The 22905-nt window shown below is 42.7% G+C and overlaps 2 protein-coding genes across 2 annotated transcripts in view; both read left to right on the top strand.

Moving 5' to 3' along the window:
• Positions 1-22905, top strand: part of LOC310861189 (chemerin-like receptor 1) — a 173355-nt gene that overhangs the window by 61815 nt on the left and 88635 nt on the right. The gene's annotated exons all lie outside the window — the stretch shown is intronic.
• LOC310861270 (metabotropic glutamate receptor 7-like) overlaps positions 1-22905 on the top strand; it is a gene marked incomplete at both ends in the record, with an annotated part of 128553 nt that overhangs the window by 40304 nt on the left and 65344 nt on the right. Inside the window, 3 exons of the mRNA XM_083768668.1 lie at positions 9268-9403; positions 12510-12664; positions 14581-14718. Of these exons, the coding sequence (XP_083624794.1) occupies positions 9268-9403; positions 12510-12664; positions 14581-14718 (429 nt within the window). The remainder of the gene's footprint in view (positions 1-9267; positions 9404-12509; positions 12665-14580; positions 14719-22905) is intronic.

A 22905-nucleotide genomic window follows, 5' to 3' on the forward strand; every position in this document is an offset into this window, starting at 1 on the left:
TAACTATTTTAGCAACTAGTTGTTCTGGTGAAATACTGGACTACTTGTTTACTTCCTGCTGTCGCACCTACCATACGTCACGTAGACACGTCAATATGATTGGTTGTGTTTGCACTAGACCAGGGGTATTCAATTAGATTAGGCCGGGGGCCACAACTGTAGAATTATTGTGTGTGGGGGGCCGCACAGTGTGCGCGCGAAGCGCGGAAATTTGTGGGTTCTCAAAATGCTTTTTGTGCTCAAACACGAAGATTTATGTATATTTCCGCACAGTAATGAGCAGGATAATATGTCTATACAGGTATATGCCACCTTAGAATAGATGTAGGCCTAGACCTATTTGACAGTGCATAAACAGCATTGCTTTGACATTAACGACTGGACGGACACACACACACACACACACACACACACACAAACAGACACACACACACTCACTCTGCTGTGGGCAGTTCAGAAACCCGTCCACGACCACCAGTGACATCATCGTTAGGCAGATTGTTTTTTAAACAAGATTTATTTACGTGAGAATAGTTTATCAGACTATAAAGATCAGATTACATAGAGCAGTGATTCCCAAAGTGGGGTTCGGGGTCCGGGGACCCCCAGGGTCCTGGGACCCCCAGGGTCCTGGAGGCAGTTCCAGGGGGTCCCCAGGGAAATGATGGTTTGGAACCAAATGGACCCTTATGGGTCTGTAACTGTAACTGTGTACAAATGGAACCAAATGGACCCTAACAGGGTTTATTATTGTGAGAATGATGGCTTCCATTTTCGCATTGCAACTTTTCAGGACTAGAAAGCCTGCAGTTTCTATTAGCTTGGATTCTCCATTGATGTCACTGTTGGGTGGGTTTCTGAACTGCCCACAGCCCTCCTATGTGACACAGACCGAGTAGAAAAAAACGTGTCATTTTATCATGATTATTAGTGAGGACCTATTATATGAAGATAGGTTGAAAAGTGGTCCTTTAATGATTACCGTCATTATGGTAATCAAACAATTAATATCGCACACACCATACCTGTAACTTTTATTATCCCTCTTATTATTCTCAAAAAAAAAAAAATATATATATATATATATTTTTTTTTTTTCAAAATTCTTCCAGGGGCCACAAGGGGGCGCTCCGCGGGCCGCATGTGGCCCGCGGGCCGCCAATTGAATATCCCTGCACTAGACAGACGGTCCCATCCAATCATCTACCAAGTATCTTGAAAAAAAGGAACAGCCCCGTCATCGAATTGGCTCCCGAGATCCCAGATCCCAATAAGCTGTGAAACAAATGTGTGTAGCAAGCTTCTTGGATCTGGCAGCGTCAGGTTAGGAAGAACAGGGACGTGCACACATAGACATCAAAATCAAATCAAATCAAACTTTATTTGTATAGCACCTTTACAACAGCCAAATCTGACCAAAGTACTGAACAGAGTAAAACAAGACAGTAGATCATAGCAATATAAAACAATAAAAAGAGACAATAAAATATAAAACAGAGCATACAATAGCACAGAGCAGGAAATCAATATACAGGGAAATCAGGTGCAGTTAAAGGCGAGGATGAGTTTTGAGGAGGGAAGCCCCAATTGACTCGGCAGATCTAATATGGAGGGGCAGCATGTTCCAGAGTTTGGGGCCCGCAGAATAGCTTCCCCCCCCCCCCCCCCCCCCCCCCCGAGTCTCCTGAACTTGAACACAGTATTTTGCGTTGAACACATTTGTTTAGTTGTACACATCGCATCTCCACTAGCTAAAGAGTACTGGGTTGCGCCCCGGAAATAGCTGATCTACAAGCTCTCAACGTGTCGCAGTGTGACGCGTTGTGAGCTTGTAGATCTGCTATTTTGGCTATTTTTGTCCTTCAGAAAAATGCACATAAAGTGCACAAAGACCCGCACACCGTCTGCACTTTATTGGCAACGTTTCGGTCAAAGACGTTCTTCAGGCATCTCAGGCTATTTTTGTCCAAAAGTGTCCTCTTACGGGATCTCGGCCCCTGCCCCTCTAACACTCTCTACACGTCCCTGAGGAAGAAGGTTGACCTCTTCTGCAAGTTCTATTTCATTACTAGAACTCTCTGACTCTGAGGTAGAGTCAAAAGCTGTGTTCAGGTCTTCAGTGTGAGTGTGAGTGTGAGTGTGAGTGACCAGATTTGACTGAGAGCCTGCCATCGCACAAATTTGAACTTTTCACCAGAGAAAAACATTTCTTCTTTTTTTTCCCTTCCAAAATGAGTTAATAGCACAGGCAGACTCTTCACATACTAGAGCATGTCTGAAATAAGTCTCAGGGCTGAAATCGACATGTAAATATGAAAGAAATGCTTAAACATTTAGCTGGTGTAATGTTAGAGACCACAGAAGTGACCCTTTCAAGCTGTTTTCTGCAAGACATTACTCTATAAGCCATATCTCCGAAACTGGTGGGTCAAACTGAACAACCAATATATCAATTTGAAGCTACAGTATGATTCCCTGCTTTGATATGACATGAAGAAAATTCAAAACATATCATATGGCAGTCCCTCAGTCAAATTTGCGTGCGTGCGTGTGTGAGTGTGCACGCGCGGTCTAAACAACATTGTGCTTTACTATAATTATCGCTGCTTGAATAAATCTGTCTTTCCGTGATCCATGTTGAGAGCCTGTTCATTGGAACAGCAACCATCCTGCTTCACTCTCACCATGAACTCTGACAGTGGTGGGCGGTAACCTTTATTTATTATATGGTTTTGTCGAACACTCTATTCCGATTGGCCAATCGCTGAATCCGGCGGTGTAACAATAAAAAATATTTATTAAACAGGATAATTGTCGCCCAGATTGTTATGGTTGCGATAAATAAAACCTGGCAGGGTGATTATAGCACCTCCGCTATGCGTCGGTGACTAATCCATTTCTCAACAACACAAGTTGTGAGCTTGTAGATCTGCTATTTGCAGTGAAAGTTTCCCTCAGAAATCAGGTGCTGGGGGTTTAAGTAAAAAAAAAAAATCAGTATCCATACTTTACTTGAGTTTTTGACCATGGCAGTTCAGCATCCAATGACAGATGGGCTCTAATTCGCACAATATTTCTGAGGTGATAATTGGCAAACAGTATCTTATCTCAGTACACATTTTACTGAGGAACTGTCACTGCATGGTGGTGGTCCACTCATTACGAGGATTATCGTTACTTTGACTTTGAAGTACTGGTGGGTTCACCGCTGTCCGGCCATAATGGACCAAACGGAAAGCGCAGCTCCTCCCTGGTTGTAACCCTGACCTCTATATAACACACACACACACACACACACACAGCTCTGTCCATTTGCATCAATCCGCATTGACTCCCACTCTCCATCCATCTCCTCTCCGATTGACCAATTTGTGGAGAAACCCTGTGAAACGGACGGTGAAAGCTAATGATATCCCTTGGGGCAAAGTCCAGCAGAGCCGTCCATGAATATTTCATCTTAGCTCTGCAGACTAAGTTTAAGAGGATGTTTGTGGTGTGTGTCCGGGATGTGTGAGAGAACGACTGGGAAAAAAAGCAGGTTTGTTGTGTACGAATTAAATGAAAACGAAAAGGGGGGGAAAAGTTGGGCTGATTTGATTTAGTGCTTACTTTGGAGGTTTTTTCACCCTGCGACGCATGCAGTTTCTCTTCAGCTCTCTAACTATCTTGTTCTCTGATGTCGTTCCGTATCAAAGAGACTCTGATGTCGTTCCGTATCAAAGAGACACAGAGACAGAGTTAGAGGTAATTCCACAACACTTCTTCTAGTATTGTTATGTTTCAAACAAGCAGCTGCCGGTGAGAGACAACCAGCTTAGAGAGGCGCTCGCTTGTGTTGATTCATCCTTTGCTGCTGAGATGCAGTCGTGGGGGAAATGAAAACATTTAGCTTTTGCACGGAAACCGAATGAGAATTATATCATGAAATGAAACGGGTCCTCCAGCGACGCAGTCGGCGGGGAAATAAAAACATTTTGCTTTTGCCCGCAAGCTGAATGAGAATTATAAATGGAAAGGCTCCAAAACACCATGGATTCATGTCTTTTTAATAAATCTCAGATTATGCAACAGCATACATACCCATAGGACCATGAGCTGTACATTGATAAGATCAAAGGCTGTGTGTTCTGTAGCTACCTGCCCCACACACCTGTCTTCAATGATTTAAACTATATCTTCTGTAACACCGGATCGTACTGTGTGTGCGCGTGTGTGCGTGCGTGATGGTCAGCCACTATTGATTTCTTTGTGAATGTCCCCCTTCTCTCTCTCATCTCATCTATCTCGGCCTTGTTTGGGGCGAATCGTTCTCCATTGGTTCAGTCCAGAGTCAAGTGGAAACGAGATACAGTTTGTTTCTATTTGATCACAAACACCAATGTAAAGCAAATTTGAAAGGAATACATTTTTTTTTTAAATAACTCTCCCTGGAATTGATTGAAGCCAGCTGCCAACAGCTTCTTTTCATCCATCTCTCGTTAGAACTGTGGAATAAACAGTGAAAGTAGTACACACATTTATGATTTAATAAAGAGGAGGAGGAGAGCAGAATGTAGTGTTAAAAGTAGTAGTACACACATTTAATATAGAGGAGGAGGGTGCAGAATGTGGAAATACTTAAACGGATCTGCTGGGATTATTGCTGTATACAGTACATGGAGATACTGTTGGATTAGCCTCTGTAGATCTGGCTTTTCAGCAGTGTTGAAAGCCTGATCATCAATGAGGCCCAGCTCTGGTGGGCAGGCCATGTTGTCCGAATGCCTGATAGCAAAGAACGCCGCTCTACGGTACACCGGCAGTGTTGTTTTTTTCAGCAATGTTTGGTTTTAGTTTTAGTCATAGTTTCTTGAACAGTTTTGAATTTGAATTTAGTCTTTAGTCACATTTAGTCACCTGGAATATTTTATTGTTAGTCTAGACTAAATGTCGTAAGATTTTAGTCGATTAAATCTACAGGTGATTTAGTCGACTAAAATGTGTTTTGGCGGGCCTTGATGCCGTCGCAATGGCTGCTTTTATACTTGCTGAAAATAGCCGATCTACAAGCTCACAACGCGGCACACTGTGGCGCGTTGTGAGCTTGTAGATATGCTATTCTCAACATGCAACACGCACGCACACACCGTTTTTGTATCTCCATTTCCGTGTGTTTTTCCTAACTGAATGCTCTGTGTAAGAATGTCTATATAGAAAATAGCGTGTGTGTGTGTGTGTGTGTGTGTGTGTGTGTGTGTGTGTGTGTGTGTGTGTGTGTGTGTGTGTGTGTGTGTGTGTGTGTGTGTGTGTGTGTGTGTGTGTGTGTGTGTGTGTGTGTGTGTGTGTGTGTGTGTGTGTGTGTGTGTGTGTGTGTGTGTGTGTGCTCTCCCCCTCCCCTGCGCGGTGCTGTGGAGGATCAGGCTGCCTTGCTTTTCCTCTCCACTCCGGAGGTGATAAATATAATTGCAGCATTACAGAATTCCCTCCGGGGCCTTGGCTCGGTGGGGGCAGCCTCAGGTGTCGTGGCTCGGTGAGGGAATGAGGGCCTCGGTGGGTGGAGGGCAGGCTTTGGGGGAATCTACAAGCTCACAACAGAGGCTCATAACAAGCTCAGAATCCCCGCTGTGAGCTTGTACATTGCCGATTTTTTGTAGACATGCAGAAAAATTGCAGATTTGGGCGTAGTAGAGCAATAGTTGAATTGATTCTCAGCACACTCAAACTATAGCATTCTATAGGTATACTTATAGTTTCATTGTAGCCTACAGATATTCTACTGTTAGATGGATTTTAGGCTTTTAGCTTTCTTATGGTTCTTGATGACTATTTCTATGTATTTGATGTATTACCATGTGGTGTGCTTGCTTACTGTAAATCGCTCTGGATTAAGAGCATCTGCTAAATGCCTCCATTGTAATCGTAAGGTTAAAGAGGTTAAGGGCTGTATTTTGCGTGTCTTAAGTACCAGGTCTTATTCCCTAACTTGAGTAAACTAAACACCTGGAGGCGTGATCAGTGCCATTTGGCCACTCAGAATAGCCAAATGGCATTGATCACGCCTCCAGGTCTTTAGTTTACTCAAGTTAGGTAATAAGACCTGGTACTTAAGACACGCAAAATACAGCCCTAAGTGTCTAATGGAGATGCACCATAGGTAAAGGTACATGCTCGGGGCTTCTGTGTTGGCACTGGGCCGTGTTACACAGCTGGCTCATTGCTAATTCATGTAAATCATGGGTATTAATAGAGCGCTTTGGCCAGCATGTGAGAAATAATGCCGAGGTTATCCGCGTGTGGCTCCTAGCAGGGTACTGTGAATATCTCACTGAGGAATATCTCTCATACATATAGGCTGTAGGTGGGCTCCATGTTTGATTAATTGGTGTGCCTGTGAACATAATTCACATTATCGTTATTTCATCTGTGATATATATACCAATCCACCTGATTAATACAGAGCACAGGTTTATAGGAGGCAGATCGTTGAGGTAATATGTTACAGGAAGTAAAAGCATCAATACTGCAATATAGAAATACTCTGTTAAGTAAAAGTCAATTCAATTCAATATAGTACTGGTAAAAGTACAAGTATTGGCTTCAAAATGTACTTAAAGTACTCATTATGCAGAATGCCTCATTTCAAGTCATCAAATGTATGAACATCATTTGAAAATAGCTGTGTTGCTTTGCAAACTCACAATGTTTAATGTTTAGTCATGTTTAGTGTTCTAGGGTTAAGCACAGACTTAAAGATATTATAATAGACTGGGCAGATCTACAGTAATATAGAAGCACATATTGGATCCATTTGTATGGATACACGGCGAGCTGATAAGACATTATCACTGAAATAGTGAGGCGGCATAGCTATAGTGTTCATTTTGTGACAGAAGTGATAATTGTGATAATTTCGCCAACAAATTACAACTAGACAAAAATGTTAGGGAAGGACTCGTGCAGAAGAGATCCAGTAGAACTAAACGTCAAGCCTTTGTTTGCATGCTGAAAATAGCAGATGCTCGTTGCGTTGTGAGCTTGTAGATCTGCTATTTCCAGTATGCAACCAAGTGTAAAATCTGCCATTACGACGCCATCAAGGCACCGCCAAAATACATTTTAGTGACCAAATCCCGTGGAGAGCGCTATCTAGACTGTTGTACACACTAACAGCACAGCGAGGACGATTGGTTTTAGTGTTTTTAGTGTTTTTCGGGACAAGCACAATTATCTCAGTATCGTCCAGGCTGGAGCTGCAGCCACAATAACATCTCTCCATTTATACTTTAGTGTGGGGCTTAAGGGAAGATTACAGCAGCTGTTCCCAATTGTCTTTTAGCTGAAGCTTTGTCTCACAACCGGCGAGAATAAAACAATTCTAATTGTGTCTGCAGTTTGCAGTGTTGTGAGCAGAAGGCACACAAAGGTTTCGGCAGCATCCATTTAGCTATGCGATGCCTTTAGATGTGTTACGGTAAACACAGGACATGTGCAATGCCGGCCAAAAATATGTTTATATCAAAGTAATGAGCCTGAGGAGACCGGGCAATTAAGACCGGGAGTTTCTTTCCCCGTTTCTCTATCTATTCCGGGAGACACCGAACCGAAAGGTTAGCTGGTGAGAGGGAGAGAGAGAGAGAGAGAGAGAGGGGGGAGAGAGAGGTGGAGAGAGAGAGAGGTGAGTAGGAATTAAATTGATTTGGATGGAGCACGGCTGTTTACTCATGATCGCCCAGCTGGACGTTGCCAGCAATTTAGGCCTAATAATCAAAATCTACAAAGTAACTACTAACGAAAGTTTTCAAATAATTGTAGTGGAGTAAAGGTACGCGTTAACGCTCCGGTTCGGTCTCTAGCCTTTTATTACTCTATGGATCAGACAGAGTGCGCTAGGCTAGCTCGCTTAAACAACTTGACAGCCGCAAATTTTCAAATTTTACAGCCTGTAGTTTATACCTAAATACCTAAATCAATGTTTCCTCAAGGACAACGCGGCCACCGAGCAGGTGACCGTCTCAGGACGCTGGGTGAATTATCTAATAAGCAATTACCAATTAGTGACACGCGGCAGCAAATCACTAGCTTTCATCCTGTACAAACTAATTAGAGGCTGTCTGGAAAATGATTACGTTTAATCACCTGTCTGTCGAGGTGCAGCGTTGATTTCGTCGACTAATTCAATGACAAAAAATTATCGTCGACTACCTTTTTTCACTGACGAACTGAATGGAAACTTAAAAAGCTGACTAAATGACAAAAATTAAGACTAAATATATTGACAATTTTGCCAACAAATAAAAACTAGACTAAAATGTTAGGAAGGGATCTAGTGGACAAGGGATCCAAGTCATTTTACGCTTGGTTGCATGCTGAACCTCGCAGATCTACAAGCTTGTAGATCTGCTATTTTCAACAAGTGTAAAATCAGTCATTACGGCGGCATCAAGTCCCGCCAAAATACATTTTAGTCGACTCAATCAACTGTAGATTTAGACAAAAAAAAATATTTTTAGTTGACTATAACTAGACTAACACTTAAACATGCCAGGTGATTTAAAATGTGACTAAAACTAATTTAAACCTGCAGGGTAAACATACATTTTTCAGAAAACCTTGTGGCTTAATTGTAACCGCCTTTCTGCAACCGCTATTTTGGACCGGTTATTATAGGCATTTGAAAAAAAAAATTAAATTCCTATGATCATTTTCAATACGTTGGCACAACACATTGGCATGTTCGATGGGTTCTCTGACTGTGCCCAGCGGTGACAGGTTGTTTGATGATGGCTTTAAATAAATCTGACAGGAGGGTTGGATTAGTGAAGTGATTTCCCTCTGAATTAGACTGAATAGGAGACGTAGTACTGGTTTATACTGTTCGACAGACGACATGTCGTCTGCCGTTCCTCTTCTGTGCTTTGTGATTGTTGTTAATGCAAATAGAGTCTAACTTCCACTCCGCTCGCGGCTTCCAGATAAGTAACGTGCCTCGATGCAAATGCACCAGGCATGAAGCTATTATGGTACGCACACATAGATTTGTTTGGCAAAGAAAACACAGAGCCTATAGCGTAGAGTGTGACGGAGGTGCCAACATCCCCCTCCACTATTTAACTTTCTGTTTGAGTGTCTGCCACTTCCATATGCTTGTGATTTCCATGAAAAAAAGAAGAAGCTATTGTGACTCCAGGCTTTGTGTGCGTGTGTGTATGCGTGCACGTGTCTCTCATCCCAGAGGCCTCATCTCTCTCTCTCTCTCCCTCTCCCTCTCCCCCTCTCTCTCTCTAAAAGGTGGGATCTGCGTCTCTCAGTCAGTGAAGATTCCTCTTAACTCCAAACAGGAGGATTACGACAGAGCCGTTCAACAGCTGCTGGAGACGCCCAGCTCCAGAGCCATCATCGTGTTCGCCAGTGAGGAAGACATACGGTGAGGAAGACATACAGTGAGGAAGACATACAGTGAGGAAGGCATACTGTGAGGAAGGCATACTGTGAGGAAGGCATACTGTGAGGAAGGCATACTGTGAGGAAGGCATACTGTGAGGAAGACATACAGTGAGGAAGACATAATGTGAGGAAGACATACAGTGAGGAAGACATACGGTGAGGAAGACACATCACAGGTATGTTAGTGAGGAAGACATACGGTGAGGAAGACATACGGTGAGGAAGACACATCACATCATAGTGTTAGTGAGGAAGACATACAGTGAGGAAGACATACAGTGAGGAAGACATACGGTGAGGAAGACACATCACATCATAGTGTTAGTGAGGAAGACATACTGTGAGGAAGACATACAGTGAGGAAGACATACAGTGAGGAAGACATACGGTGAGGAAGACACATCACAGCTATGTTAGTGAGGAAGACATACGGTGAGGGCGTTGGGCGCTGGATGATGACTTGTCACGTTGAGGTCTTTCACAAAAAGTCCGCCATCGGCGTTGATCTACGGCAATCAAAAGCAATTAATAAATGTTACGCTTAGCGCCAATGCTGTAGTGTAGCTCTACGGCAATTGGGCTTTTATAGTGCTTTTGATTGATCAAGTCACACACACACACACACACACACACACACACATACACACATTGTTTCATTCACGACGCCCCGCAGGGGAGACCGTAGGCGTAAAAGCAACACAGAATCAAAGATTAGTTTTAATTCTCTGCTAGATTCAGACTGATGGTGAATGCAGAGGAAGACACATGATACTGTAGTCGACAACCGTACAGTTCATAATATCCATATCTGTCACGCATGGATATTATGGAAATAAAGACACATTCTGTATTCTGGGAGACTTATACACTAACACCACAGTACACTGTCAGATATGGATATGATTGAAATAAAGACACATTCTGTATTCTGGAAGACTTGTACACTAACACCACAGTACACTGTCAGATATGGATATTATGGAAATAAAGCACACATGGCCTCGAAACAAACATATATACGTTATTGTCTCCACCAGGCCGAAGGCATGGGGGGAGAGTATGTTTTGCACTCCGTCCGTCCGTCCGTGTGTCCGTGTGTGTGTCCGTGAGCAGCTAATCTCGGCCACCGTTAACCCGGTCGATGCCAAATTTTGCACACACACTCCCTGGATGCCAACGATGAACCTCTGCCCCAAACTTTCCAGAACGGCCTGTTATAGCGCCACCAGGAGGCCGCTTTGTGCAAAACAGGTTTTTGCACAGTACACCTACAGATTTTGTCCAAACATCACGCAAATTGGTACACAGTCTCTCTAGAGCCATTCAACGAAACCGGTCTTTCAGATTTCTCAGACTCCATCCTGATTGGTTAAAATTGGCTTCCAAAGTTCACAGGAGTGCTCAGTTTCAAACAAAATGCTGCAAATCATGAACACATCGCGTGATTTCCATGAAATTGTGCACCCACATTCCCACTAGGCCGAGGACGAAATGCCACATGAACAATTTCAACTCAGCCTCAAGGTGGCGCTAGAACTGGCCGAAAAGTGTTTTTATTTACTTTTGTTGCCCTTTTATCCAACCACCAGATGAAGGCAAGCTGCAATGTTCTACATTCCTATCCTGGTGTAGACCTGTGCCCAGAAGGGCACTTTTTCTAGTATGTAAATGTGTTTGTGTGATTGGCCGTGATGCGTAACAACAGCTAGCGACAACACAGACACAGTGTGCATGACAGGTACACACGATCGACGCAGGAAGTCAGACCATCTGTTTAGAGGCTCTCTCACCTTTTATTTTTTATTTTTTTAAGACAAACTAAGCTACATCGATCACCTGCACCATCTGCACAGTAAATGTCACAGCCGTAATTCCATTACAGTTTCTCCTCCTCCTCCTTTGTGTTTATGGAAATGACAGGCCTTTTAAATTGTGTTGTACAGCTCTGTGCAGTATGACATAAAACTGTTTGATTTATTTTTTTGAAAGTCACGAAACATTCTGAGAAAAGTCTTTCGTTAAAATGTGATCTGGATTATCTAACTTTCAGGTTTTCACACCCTTTTCATATTAAGACACCCATTAGTTATTCTGCATTTGAGCTACGGACCACCATTTGATGACATTTAACCTCTCAGAACCAAAACTAAAGAGTTTGTTATCGGATAAGATTTTGTCCACAATTCACCGTTTGTCAAGTCCAGCCCCTGGTTGTGTCCATCTTCGCACCCATTGGTTGCTGTTTCGTTATTTCACTACCATTGCAATAAGGTGTTTTCTAGTTGCTTCCTATTGATATTCTGTTTATTCAAGTCTTATTTTAAACCTGGTGTCAGTAAAAAGGAACATCACATGTGCAGCATGGTGACTGCAGGGCATATCATGTTTGTTTTTAGTTTTTATTCAAAAATGATGTTTTAGCAAATTCAACATAAACAAGGTGGAACAAGGCAGAACGAGCCTGCTGGTTGGCCAGTCAGGGACCAATCAGGAGGCTGACAAAGGGTAAATTCCATGCTGTATTGATCTTGGTATCATTAGGAGAGATAACAGGCAGACGTTGATCAAAATAACTATATAATCATTTTTCACCCACTGATTGACACATGGGTGATGTCGTTCCAGGGGGGTCCCCCCCCCCCTCAGTGATTGACACATGGGTGATGTCGTTCCAGGGGGGTCCCCCCCCCCCCCCCCTCAGTGATTGACACATGGATGATGTCGTTCCAGGGGGGTCCCGTCCCCCCCCCCTCAGTGATTGACACATGGGTGATGTCGTTCCAGGGGGGTCCTCAGTCCCCCTCAGTGATTGACACATGGGTGATGTCGTTCCAGGGGGGTCCTCCTCCCCCTCAGTGATTGACACATGGGTGATGTCGTTCCAGGGGGGTCCTCCTCCCCCTCAGTGATTGACACATGGGTGATGTCGTTCCAGGGGGGTCCCCCTCCCCCTCAGTGATTGACACATGGGTGATGTCGTTCCAGGGGGGTCCCCCTCCCCCCTCAGTGATTGACACATGGGTGATGTCGTTCCAGGGGGGTCCCCCTCCCCCTCAGTGATTGACACATGGATGATGTCGTTCCAGGGGGGTCCTGAACGCCACCAAGCAGGTCAACCAGGCAGGACACTTCCAGTGGATCGGGTCGGACAGCTGGGGGGCCAAGAGCGGCCCCGTGTGGCAGCTAGAGGAGGTGGCGGCGGGGGCTATCACCATACTGCCCAAACGCTCCTCCATTAAAGGTACTGTGTATTTCAAGTTTTATCCCAAGATTTTGTAAGCCATTATTTTTTTCACCTGATGTCAATTACCTAAGCAGTTCTTTTCTTTAAAAAAAAAAAATTATTACGATTTTATACCCCATTTTTCACCCCTGTGTCAATGTGACCCTGGGCTCTACACATCCTCCGCCAACCTGGGGAGAGCAACGGACTTGAACTCATGCTTCCTTCATGCATGAATGTCGAAGTTGCTCCTTTACACCTAACAGGGGGGAGTTTCCCTGGTTGGATGTAGCGCGTGGAAGGAACATGTTATTCCAAACAGATCCTTTCCCCTCCATCAGGTGCCCTGGCTTGTTTCACTGGAAATACGTCACCATACGGTTGGGATTAACCACGCCAGCTGGCTGGCGTCATAAGCAATCCAACCGACCGATCCAGAGGACGTTTGTACAGTAAACGTCCTAGCACATTTTCAATGATGTCAAACGAGAGAAGACTATTCGTATTTTTTTTTCCTTTTTTTTTGTTAGCCTCCAAGGCCACCATACTCTTCGCTCTTCGTCCATGTGCGGTCCCATTCACTTCCCTGTTTAACTTCCGCTGCAGAAAGAATCCCTCGTATCTCCTAATCTAGGGAGCTCTCCGTGGTTTTGATCAGATGGATATACTAAACTCTTCATTTCTGACTGTCTCTCGTTTAAAATATGAACACGAGGGATTATTTAGCAATAATTATCGTAACGAGAGCAAGGTAAGCAAGCAAAAATATGACTATATTATAAGGGGGGGGCTTTACAGAGTAAAAGCGGCCATATCTTCCCAGCACCCCGAGCTTCTATTTTGAAGGAATCCCGGCGCTGATTGTTTTAAGGTGACCTGACATGCATTTAGGAAACAAAGAGAAATGTTTGGTGAGGCTCAGAAGGCATACAGTTTTTGACATATTTATGTATTGCGAAGTTATCTTTGGACTTTGATTATTTAACCCATTCTGACCTGAGATCAGATTCTATAAACGTCTTCTACATCCTGACAGTTTTCTGATAAAGCTATGTTTATGTCAGTCGTTCTTCGATTTTTCAAAAATAGCAGACCTACAAGCTCGTATCGCGCCACTCGGTGGCGCGATATGAGCTTGTAGATCTGCTATTTTTTAATAGCTAAAGCATAACATGATGCTAACACCAAAATGGGTGCCCGTTCAGAATGGGTTAAAGTGGACATTTGTTGGAAGTAATACATTTTTTCATTGAAATGCAATTACTCTCTGCACTTTATTTTGTTGGAAATAATTTGCAGAGTCAAGACACCCCAGGGCCCCCGCCATGGAGATTGAGGTTGTCACCTTAGCTTTTTTAACCACTTTAACCATTATTCTAAACTTCAGCTATTGAAAAATAGCATATCTACAAGCTCATAGTGCGTGCAAATGTGGCACAAATCTTTGAATATACTGTATATACTTTCACAGCAAACGTTTTTAACTCAAATCTTTGCTTCTGGGGGGAGGGTTTCCTGGAACAACATATTTACAGATGGAGGTCAGTGGCCAATTGACGATAAAGTTTTGGGGTTCTTGACATGAAATAGTTTGAGAACCACTATTAGAATAAAAAGGTTTTATGGAAAACTGATTTAGACGACATTTGTACAGACAGAGACACTCTTGTATTCTCGGACTGACCACCATTTTATTTGTATTATTCATGGTGTCTGATTGTATTGTATGTTGTCGGGGACTACGGATAGAAATGAGCATGTCTGGCTAAATCCTATATATTTACAGAATTTTCTGAAATTAAATTGAAAATGACAGATCTACAAGCTCAAAAGCACTAAATTTGTCTGTCTGTCTGTCTGTCTCTGTCTCTGTCTCTGTCTCTGTCTCTGTGTCTCTCTGTCTCTCTCTCTACCCCTCTCCCTCCCTCCCTCAGGGTTTGATGAATACTTCACAGCTCTCACTCTGGAGAACAACCGTCGTAACGTGTGGTTCGCTGAGTTCTGGGAGGAGAACTTTGACTGTCGTCTGCTCAGTTCCTCCAAGAGAGAGGACACCAGCCGCAAGTGCACAGGTACACACACACACACACACACACACACACTGACCCACTGTTTGGGAAACTACACTAGAGATCGATGCTGGCTATTTTTCTTTCATAAGTCTGAGAGAATAGCCGATCTACAAATAGACGATCACATGGTCGTCTATGTTCTGTGTGAGACACCGGTGTGCGTCTGCGTATAAGTCAGATGTTACATAGCCTCGATACCCAGGCTTTCATTTCGTCTGCGCGAAAGATGAAAGCCTGGAAAAAGCCGTGGGCTGAACCAGTCTAAAAGTGGGAGTCAACCCTTCCGCGTAGGCGTCGCTCTAAATGATGTGACGTAGCGCTGCACTAGGGGGGAGAGGAGGGGCCGGGGGTGACGGACAGATCGATGAGATCCAATCAGGGTGCGCGCTTTTCTGAGACGCGACCCTCCCATCTAGGCCAGAAATGTCTCTGCTTAGGTCAGGCTAGATGTTACATGTCATTAGCCTGGCTGTGGCCAGACATGAATCTGCCGGTGCCAATATATCACACAGTGATATTCTGGACACACAAGGCGAGGATGTCATATGGTTGTGAACAGTGATATAGTCTGGCCAGGCAAGGCTAACATGTCATATGGTTGTGAATATGAACAGTGATATAGTCTGGCCAGGCGAGGCTAACATGTCATATGGTTGTGAATATGAACAGTGATATAGTCTGGCCAGGCGAGGCTGACATGTCATATGGTTGTGAATGTGAACAGTGATATAGTCTGGCCAGGCGAGGCTGACATGTCATACGGTTGTGAACATGACCTTTTATTCTATTATAGATGGAACAGCGAGGCTGTAGGTGTACTTCCACCCCTGCTCTTATCTGTGACACCGCCACAGTTCCTAAATGCTAAACGTTTCCCTAGCCGACGGCCAGATGGAGACACACACAGAGGTTATCATTCTATTAACATGGCGTTTTTGTCTTCAGGTCAGACAGACTGAGGTCACATGACCCGTCTGTCTGCTGTGTTGAGTAACGGACGTTATGTAACGTAATATATTACGTAATATATTACCGAAATGCGGTATTGTGTAATATAATATATTACTGAAGAAAAAATATGTAATATGTAACGTAAATTATTCACCGTTAACGCATTGTTTCCTCGTTACAAACGTAGAATCCATCCACCAAAAAAAATGCATTATAGCCGCAGCATCAGACACTATACAGTCACCTGTAGGCAGGAGACAGCAGCAGCGCACCAGAGAAGTGACAGTTTAGAACGGTGGTTGTTGAACTTGCTACCGCTGTCTGGCCTCTGGTTTGCGAACCAAATTAATTGCTTAGTGCTCAGCATCAAAGTATATAACTTAAGTTAACTTGCCATATGCTTAAATGTTCTATACAGTGATGTAACTACGGTGCGTTTTGCGTCCCAAAACGCACTTTATAGTTTTGGGCCGCAATAGACTAACAACCTCTGCGTCCATGGGATGCGTGTACATGCTGAGTACAGTAATAATAATCCACGTGGAAAAAAGAAATTGCAGGGGGAAAAAGCGGTAAAACAATAAATAATCTACGGACACGATCATTTTGCACGGCCGCATGCGACCTCATCCTACATTATAAACGATAAAATCCACGTAGGAATCGTTGTAGAACCACTAGTTTCTAACAACAACACAGTCTGACGGGCGCCGCCATCTTGCTCAGAGCGCTGCCTGGAGACCAGAGCCGTTTAGAGAGAGAGAGTGACGACAACATACCGTTCAGTGACTCATGAAGCTCCGTGAATAAACAGTGAACGGGGGTTGACGCAACTCTCTCATCTACACGGCGCTGCCTCCGACAGAAAGACAGGGGAACATTTTTGAGCATGACAAACGAGTAGACCCGATTGAATGGGAAACACACATTGTGTAACAAACGCCGACACTGTTGTATGTTGTGCGTTGTGGACCGGTGCCACCACAGATTAACATGCCCACCCCCCCAGAAATCACCCCCCCCAGTATCACCGCAGACTGAAACTAGCCACACACTTTGGAAGGGACCAGGGAAGAGAAATACAACCGTTTCGACCAGGTTCAAACTGGGAACCTGCCGAGACGGTACTCCCTACCAGCCTTAAACAACTAATCGAGAAGGACATGAATACGGTAAAACGCATACCAGGACACATTAAGGAAAAAGATAATCTCACAATAGAACAAACCAGGGCACTTAGGGAACTAATCAACAACAAACAAATCGTAATCAAGCCAGCAGACAAAGGCTCCTGCATAGTAATTATGGACAGACACCAATACCTGTTAGAAGGTGAGAGACAGCTCAACAATCAGGATCATTATAGGCAATTAGACCAACCAATTTACATAGAGACAGCTAGAAAAGCCCAAGCCATTGTAAACAAACTGAGGGAAAAAAGCACATAAATGCCAAACAACATCAATATATAATAGGACAGGACAGCCCACGAGCTAGGATATTTTATCTTTTACCAAAAATACACAAAAGCCCGGATTCATGGACAATACCATATGAAATTCCACCCGGTAGACCAATTGTGTCGGACTGTGGCAGTGAGACTTATCAGACAGCAGAGTTTATTGAATATTTCCTAAACCCACTGTCGATAAAACACCCCAGTTTTATAAAAGACACTTACGATTTTGTGGACAAAATTAAAGGTATTATAGTAGGAAAGGAAGCCTTCTTGTTTTCGATAGACAGCCTCTACACAAACATTGAGACAGAAGCAGGCCTACTAGCAGTTAAAGAAGTCTTTAGTAAATACCCAGACACAAATCGACCAGAGGAGGAATTACTCCAATTACTAGACTTAAATCTAACCCAGAATGATTTTTCCTTTAACAACAAGTTTTATTTACAAATCAAAGGGACGGCCATGGGAAAGCGATTTGCACCATCTTATGCAAACATTTACATGAGCATATGGGAGCAGACAGCACTAAAAAAATGCAGACTTAAACCAACACATTATTATAGGTTTCTGGATGATATATTTGGAATATGGGAACATGGCAAGGAAGAATTCCAGGAATTTATTGATGTTCTAAATAGCCATCATAGATCCATAACGATAAAATTTGTGACACACACTGAAAGGATTGACTTTCTTGATGTAACAATCTTCAAGGGCCCAAACTTTAACACAAATGGGAAACTAGATTTAAAGGTATATTCAGTGATTTCACTTAATTCAAATATCACTTTTTATTTGTTTTGTTGTGATAATCCTCCCTACTATAGAGTGTGCTGGCCATATAAGGAGTTCCTCCCTGTCCCCAGTTAACCCCTGGGGGTAAAAAAACCTTAGGTTTCGTTTTTGACTCTCTATCCTGATTGGACGAAAGGCTGGGTCCCACAGCCAAAAACGAAACCTAAGGTTTTTTGAGTGAAATCACTTAATATACCTTTAAAAGTATTCTTTAAAGAAACAGACACCCACGCCCTATTACACAAAACGTCCTTTCACCCGACAGGGATAGTCAAATCACAACTACTAAGATTCCATAGGATTTGCATGCAAAGAAGTGATTTCAAAATAGCTTGTAAAACACTATTTAAGGCCCTCAGACTAAGAGGATACACTAGGACATTCCTCCGGAAAGCTCAAAGTACCTTCTTAGAAATAAGAGTGCGAGATCCAGGTCCTAAATTGGCCCTGATAACCAGTTATTCAACACAGAGCACACTAGCCAACAACAGAATAAAAATGAATTTTGAGAACCGAACGGATGATCTTCTAAAAGATTATAAAATTATATCGGCCTACAGAAAAAACAAAAACCTTAAAGATTATCTAGTACACAGCAAGCTAAAATAAATCAACACACCAGCAAGCGAGGGACCAGAATACTTCAAACCCAAACAATTAGTCAAAAATAGAACTACAAAACGCGTGTTAGAGATTAAACAACAAATAACAACCAGAACCAGCAACTGCATTTACTTAAAGGACCACTTCACCACTTTTCAACGTATCTTCATATAATAGGTCCTCACTAATAATCATGATAAAATGGCACGATTTTTTTCTACTCGGTCTGTGTCTCATAGGAGGGCTGTGGGCAGTTTAGAAACCGTCTTCCAGTGACATCATCATTAGGCAGATTATTTTTTAAACAAGATTTTTTTATAAAGATGTTTAGATTGTAATTAGATTGCATTGCAACTTTTCAGGACTAGAGAGCCTGCAGTTTTTATTAGCTTGTATTCCCCATCGATGATGTCACTGGAAGACGGTTTCTGAACTGCCCGCAGCCCTCCTATGAGACACAGACCGAGTAGAAAATAATTGCGCCATTATTTCATGATTATTAGTGAGGACCTTTTATATGAAGATAGGTTGAAAAGCGGTGAAGTGGTCCTTTAATCACATGTGACAAATGTGGTTTACAATATGTCGGAGAAACGGGTAAAACAATAGGTACAAGGCTGGGACAACACAGATACAATATTAACAATGGAAAAAAGACGACGACAAGGTTTGTGCAACATTTCATGGCTCATGGCATTGAAGCTCTAAAATGCGCTGGACTTCAACACAATCCCAACTGGACAGTAGGACAAAGACGTTTTAATGAAAAACAGTGGATTAAGAACCTCAACACGGATTTTCCTGGAGGCTTAAACATGCCTAAAATCAGATCTTGAACACAACAAAACTTAAACTCAGGATTAAACTGGAGAAATCTAAAAATGATTGGATCAGACTTCCTTCGGATACATGGCGAATGCATTTATTCCTTGCATTGTGCCTACACATGTTGCGACTTGCGGTCACAACATGTGTAGGCACAGTGCACTGAAGTTTTTTAATTCCCCCAAAAAAGAAGTGCCAAAGCCAACTGCAGGGCAACAGAAAATATTAGCAACCCTATTTTCTAAATCTAACATCATCTGCTAATGATGATGATGATGTGTGCTGCTGTGCACAGCCTACCTCCTCCATGACTGCTTCTACTCAATCTCCAGGTTAGTTTTGTAGCATTAATTTTTATTTTGTATGTATTGTGTAATGTGTAATGAAAACAACATAAAACTGTTAAAACTGGCAGAATTATTATAGATTTCATATAGCCAAAATCATATGAAATATGTATGTAGTATAAATGTAGAGCATTTTTTTTTTCTAATTTATTTTGCTAGCTTTAGTTATAATAATACTTTCTTCTTCGTTTTCTACATGAATATAACCACATTATAACCATATAAAATTAAATGGGAGTTAAATGCTGCGATTTGTAAAAATGGCAAAATATGACTATTAAACGTCGCTGAAGTGGGACTCATCAAATGTCCCTGGGACTCATCTAAATGACCACCCCTGCATCCCGGGACTCATTACATTGAAAACCTATTTACATCACTGTCCATCGATTCATCCGCAATAGCTCGTTTTGGAACGAGACAGCAGTGCTGTCTCGTTGAACCCAGCTGGGTGAATAACCTAAATTACTTAATCAACGTTACCACGGTAAATGCTCCATATAACTCACTCATTCTTGAGATGAGGGACAAAAGTGGAAAAATGTCCCACACATAAGAGCCTTATTTATGTTAAAAATAAATAAATTAATAAAAATAAAAGCACTTGCAAAGTTAAATGTAATACAGTTGTGTATTATTATGCCATTAATTTCATTATAATTGTTTTCATATGCCATCTGAATTAGTTAAAAGCAGGCACTGTACCCAAAAACGCCTGTATTTAGCCTGTCCCCAGCAAGTGGTCACAATTTCAAACTGCTAAAAAGGTGTCTAATACTGTCACAATCACATAAATATACATAATAAATTTAAGTAGATTGTCAACAACATAGCAAACAATATACACAGTTAATTTTAATTGATAATTATATTCCATTAGATATCTCATATCAAATGTGTGTCCCACGTCTCCCGTCAACTCAGGTTTTTTAAAAGTCTTAAATGAATCAGAAAATATTGTCGACAGATTTAGCCTTCCAAGTCCCGTTTATATTTGTTGCAACAGTGGAGCACCTGGTCTGACAAGCATTCAATTGTTTGATATTTTAAACAAACAATGTTGATATCAATGAGGTCACAGCTTTTACATGTCAACTCCGTCAGGACATTATTATGATCTTTGTTAAGAATTCCAAAATAATGTTTATTATTTTAGTTTAGGGTTAGGTTTAGCTAACAAATGAAGCAAAAACAAAATGGCTACATTGTACTACAGAGGGTTGAGATGAAAACAAATTACATTTTGTCAACTCCGTCAGACGTCAACTCCGTCAGGTTTTGTGTCTGACGGAGTTGACATGTATCTGACGGAGTTGACAAAAGTGTTCCTAAAACAATAAAATTATAGTTTTTGAATAATGGGACGTATTCTAATTTGGCACACAGTTAGAGCATGCCTTAAGGAACATTTTTGGCTATAGGGCCATCACAGATTTGTCTCGTGGTGACCATGGCAGCCATTTTCCAAAATTGCCGCCACCTGATGTTATTTTACAATAACTCAAGTTCTACACCACCTAGGATCTTGATTCTGGTGACTAAGACTACATTTTCAAGGATGAGGGATACAGTGGTACAATTTAGATTTTCCCTGTGACCATGGCAGCCATTTTTCAAAATGGCCGCCACCTGCTGTTATTTTACAATGACTCAAGTTCTACACCATCTAGGATCTTGATTCTGGTGACTAATAATACATTTTAAAAGATGAGGAATACAGTGGTACTATTTAGATTTGTCCTGTGACCATGGCAGCCATTGTTTTTCAAAATGACCACCAACCTGCTGTTATTTTACCAATAACTCAAGTTTTAGACCACCAAGGATCTTGATTCATTTTCAAGGATGAACTTTCTCTGGGAGGGGTCAGGGCTTATTTCAGGTGCAGGTTGAGTTGCTACTGACAGGACATTAAAAGGAGGTGGGCTTTCTGGCCTTTGACTTGTCCCTTTCAGGTACAGACGCACAGTTTGACTTCACTGGCCACTGCAGTGTAGCGTTGTATCTTGGTGGCCTCCTGCCAGTGTTTCTCCATCCTTCTCATGAGCTCTGTGTTCTGGGGCTCTGTTATAGTCAACTTACATTGTCTTGGCTGGAGATTGCTTTCCTGCAGGGTCCAGCCCAGTCTTGTGCAGATGGCTGCTGGCCCACCTGGAGGCCCCAACCTCACTTGTTCGGTTGGTGTGATTAGGTGGGGTGGTCTTCCCCAATCAGGATGAAGGGTTTTACCCTTTCAAACGGCAGTCTGGCCAAGTGTCTGTATTTAGTTGTGAGGCTAGATACAGAATACGATTGCTCATCCAGCCCCAGGTGACTTGAGGTGAAGGCTCCTTTGATTTGGTAACATTGCTTTGGTTGACATGCTGGGGACACAGAACGACACTGATGCCTTCAGTGTCTGCACATCCTGCCTGATAGTCCTGAAGGCAGGTCTTCAGTCTTTCGCTCACTGTTCACTGCTCACTGTTCACCTCAAGCAGGTCTTCAAGGTGTTTGCCTTTGCACAGGCTATATGGCTAGGACTCGTGCTTCAACCACTCAGAGAACTCCAACATGGTGTTGGTTGCTCCTGGGCCGCAGAGCATTGTGCGGCAGAATTCAGCTCTCATCTCTGGTGGCAGCTTTTTGAGGAGTCGTGCAACATTTGAGCCGCATCAAAGTTCTGTGTCTCCCTCTGGGCCTAGGGTAGACACTTGCTATTTTCCGTAACACTAATTAAACCGGGGGGGTCCTTGGGGGGGTCCTTGAAATGAAGCAAACGTTTGAGAAGCACTGGCGTGAACTAAGCTGCAGTGGGACACTCTCTGATGTAACGTCACAAGTCATTACTTTCAAAATAACAATAATGACTGCGATACATCTTGTCTGGGATGACTCACTTACCTACCTGTTACACTACCTGCTCTCTCTCTCCTGTCAGAGCGTTGAGAAGGAGAGGTCTCTAATGAAGTGAGCAGCTTTATGAAGCCTTCCAAAAGCCTTACACTTTACGTCGGTTCCCGACGACAGATTGAAAACAGCCGTGCTGAGCTTTGTTTACTGTCGGTGGTTTACCGTCACTGTTACAAAGCTTAGCATGATCGTCAGGGCATGTGAAAGTATAAGTGTTTTAACCCATTCAGAACGGGAACCGCTTTTTGGGTTTTAAGCCTTATGTTATACTTTGTTATTGAAAAATAGCAGATCTACAAGCTCTTGCGTGGCACC

Source organism: Protomyctophum parallelum (genome assembly GCF_964188405.1).
Source record: "Protomyctophum parallelum genome assembly, chromosome: 7".
Taxonomy (NCBI): Eukaryota; Metazoa; Chordata; class Actinopteri; order Myctophiformes; family Myctophidae; genus Protomyctophum; species Protomyctophum parallelum.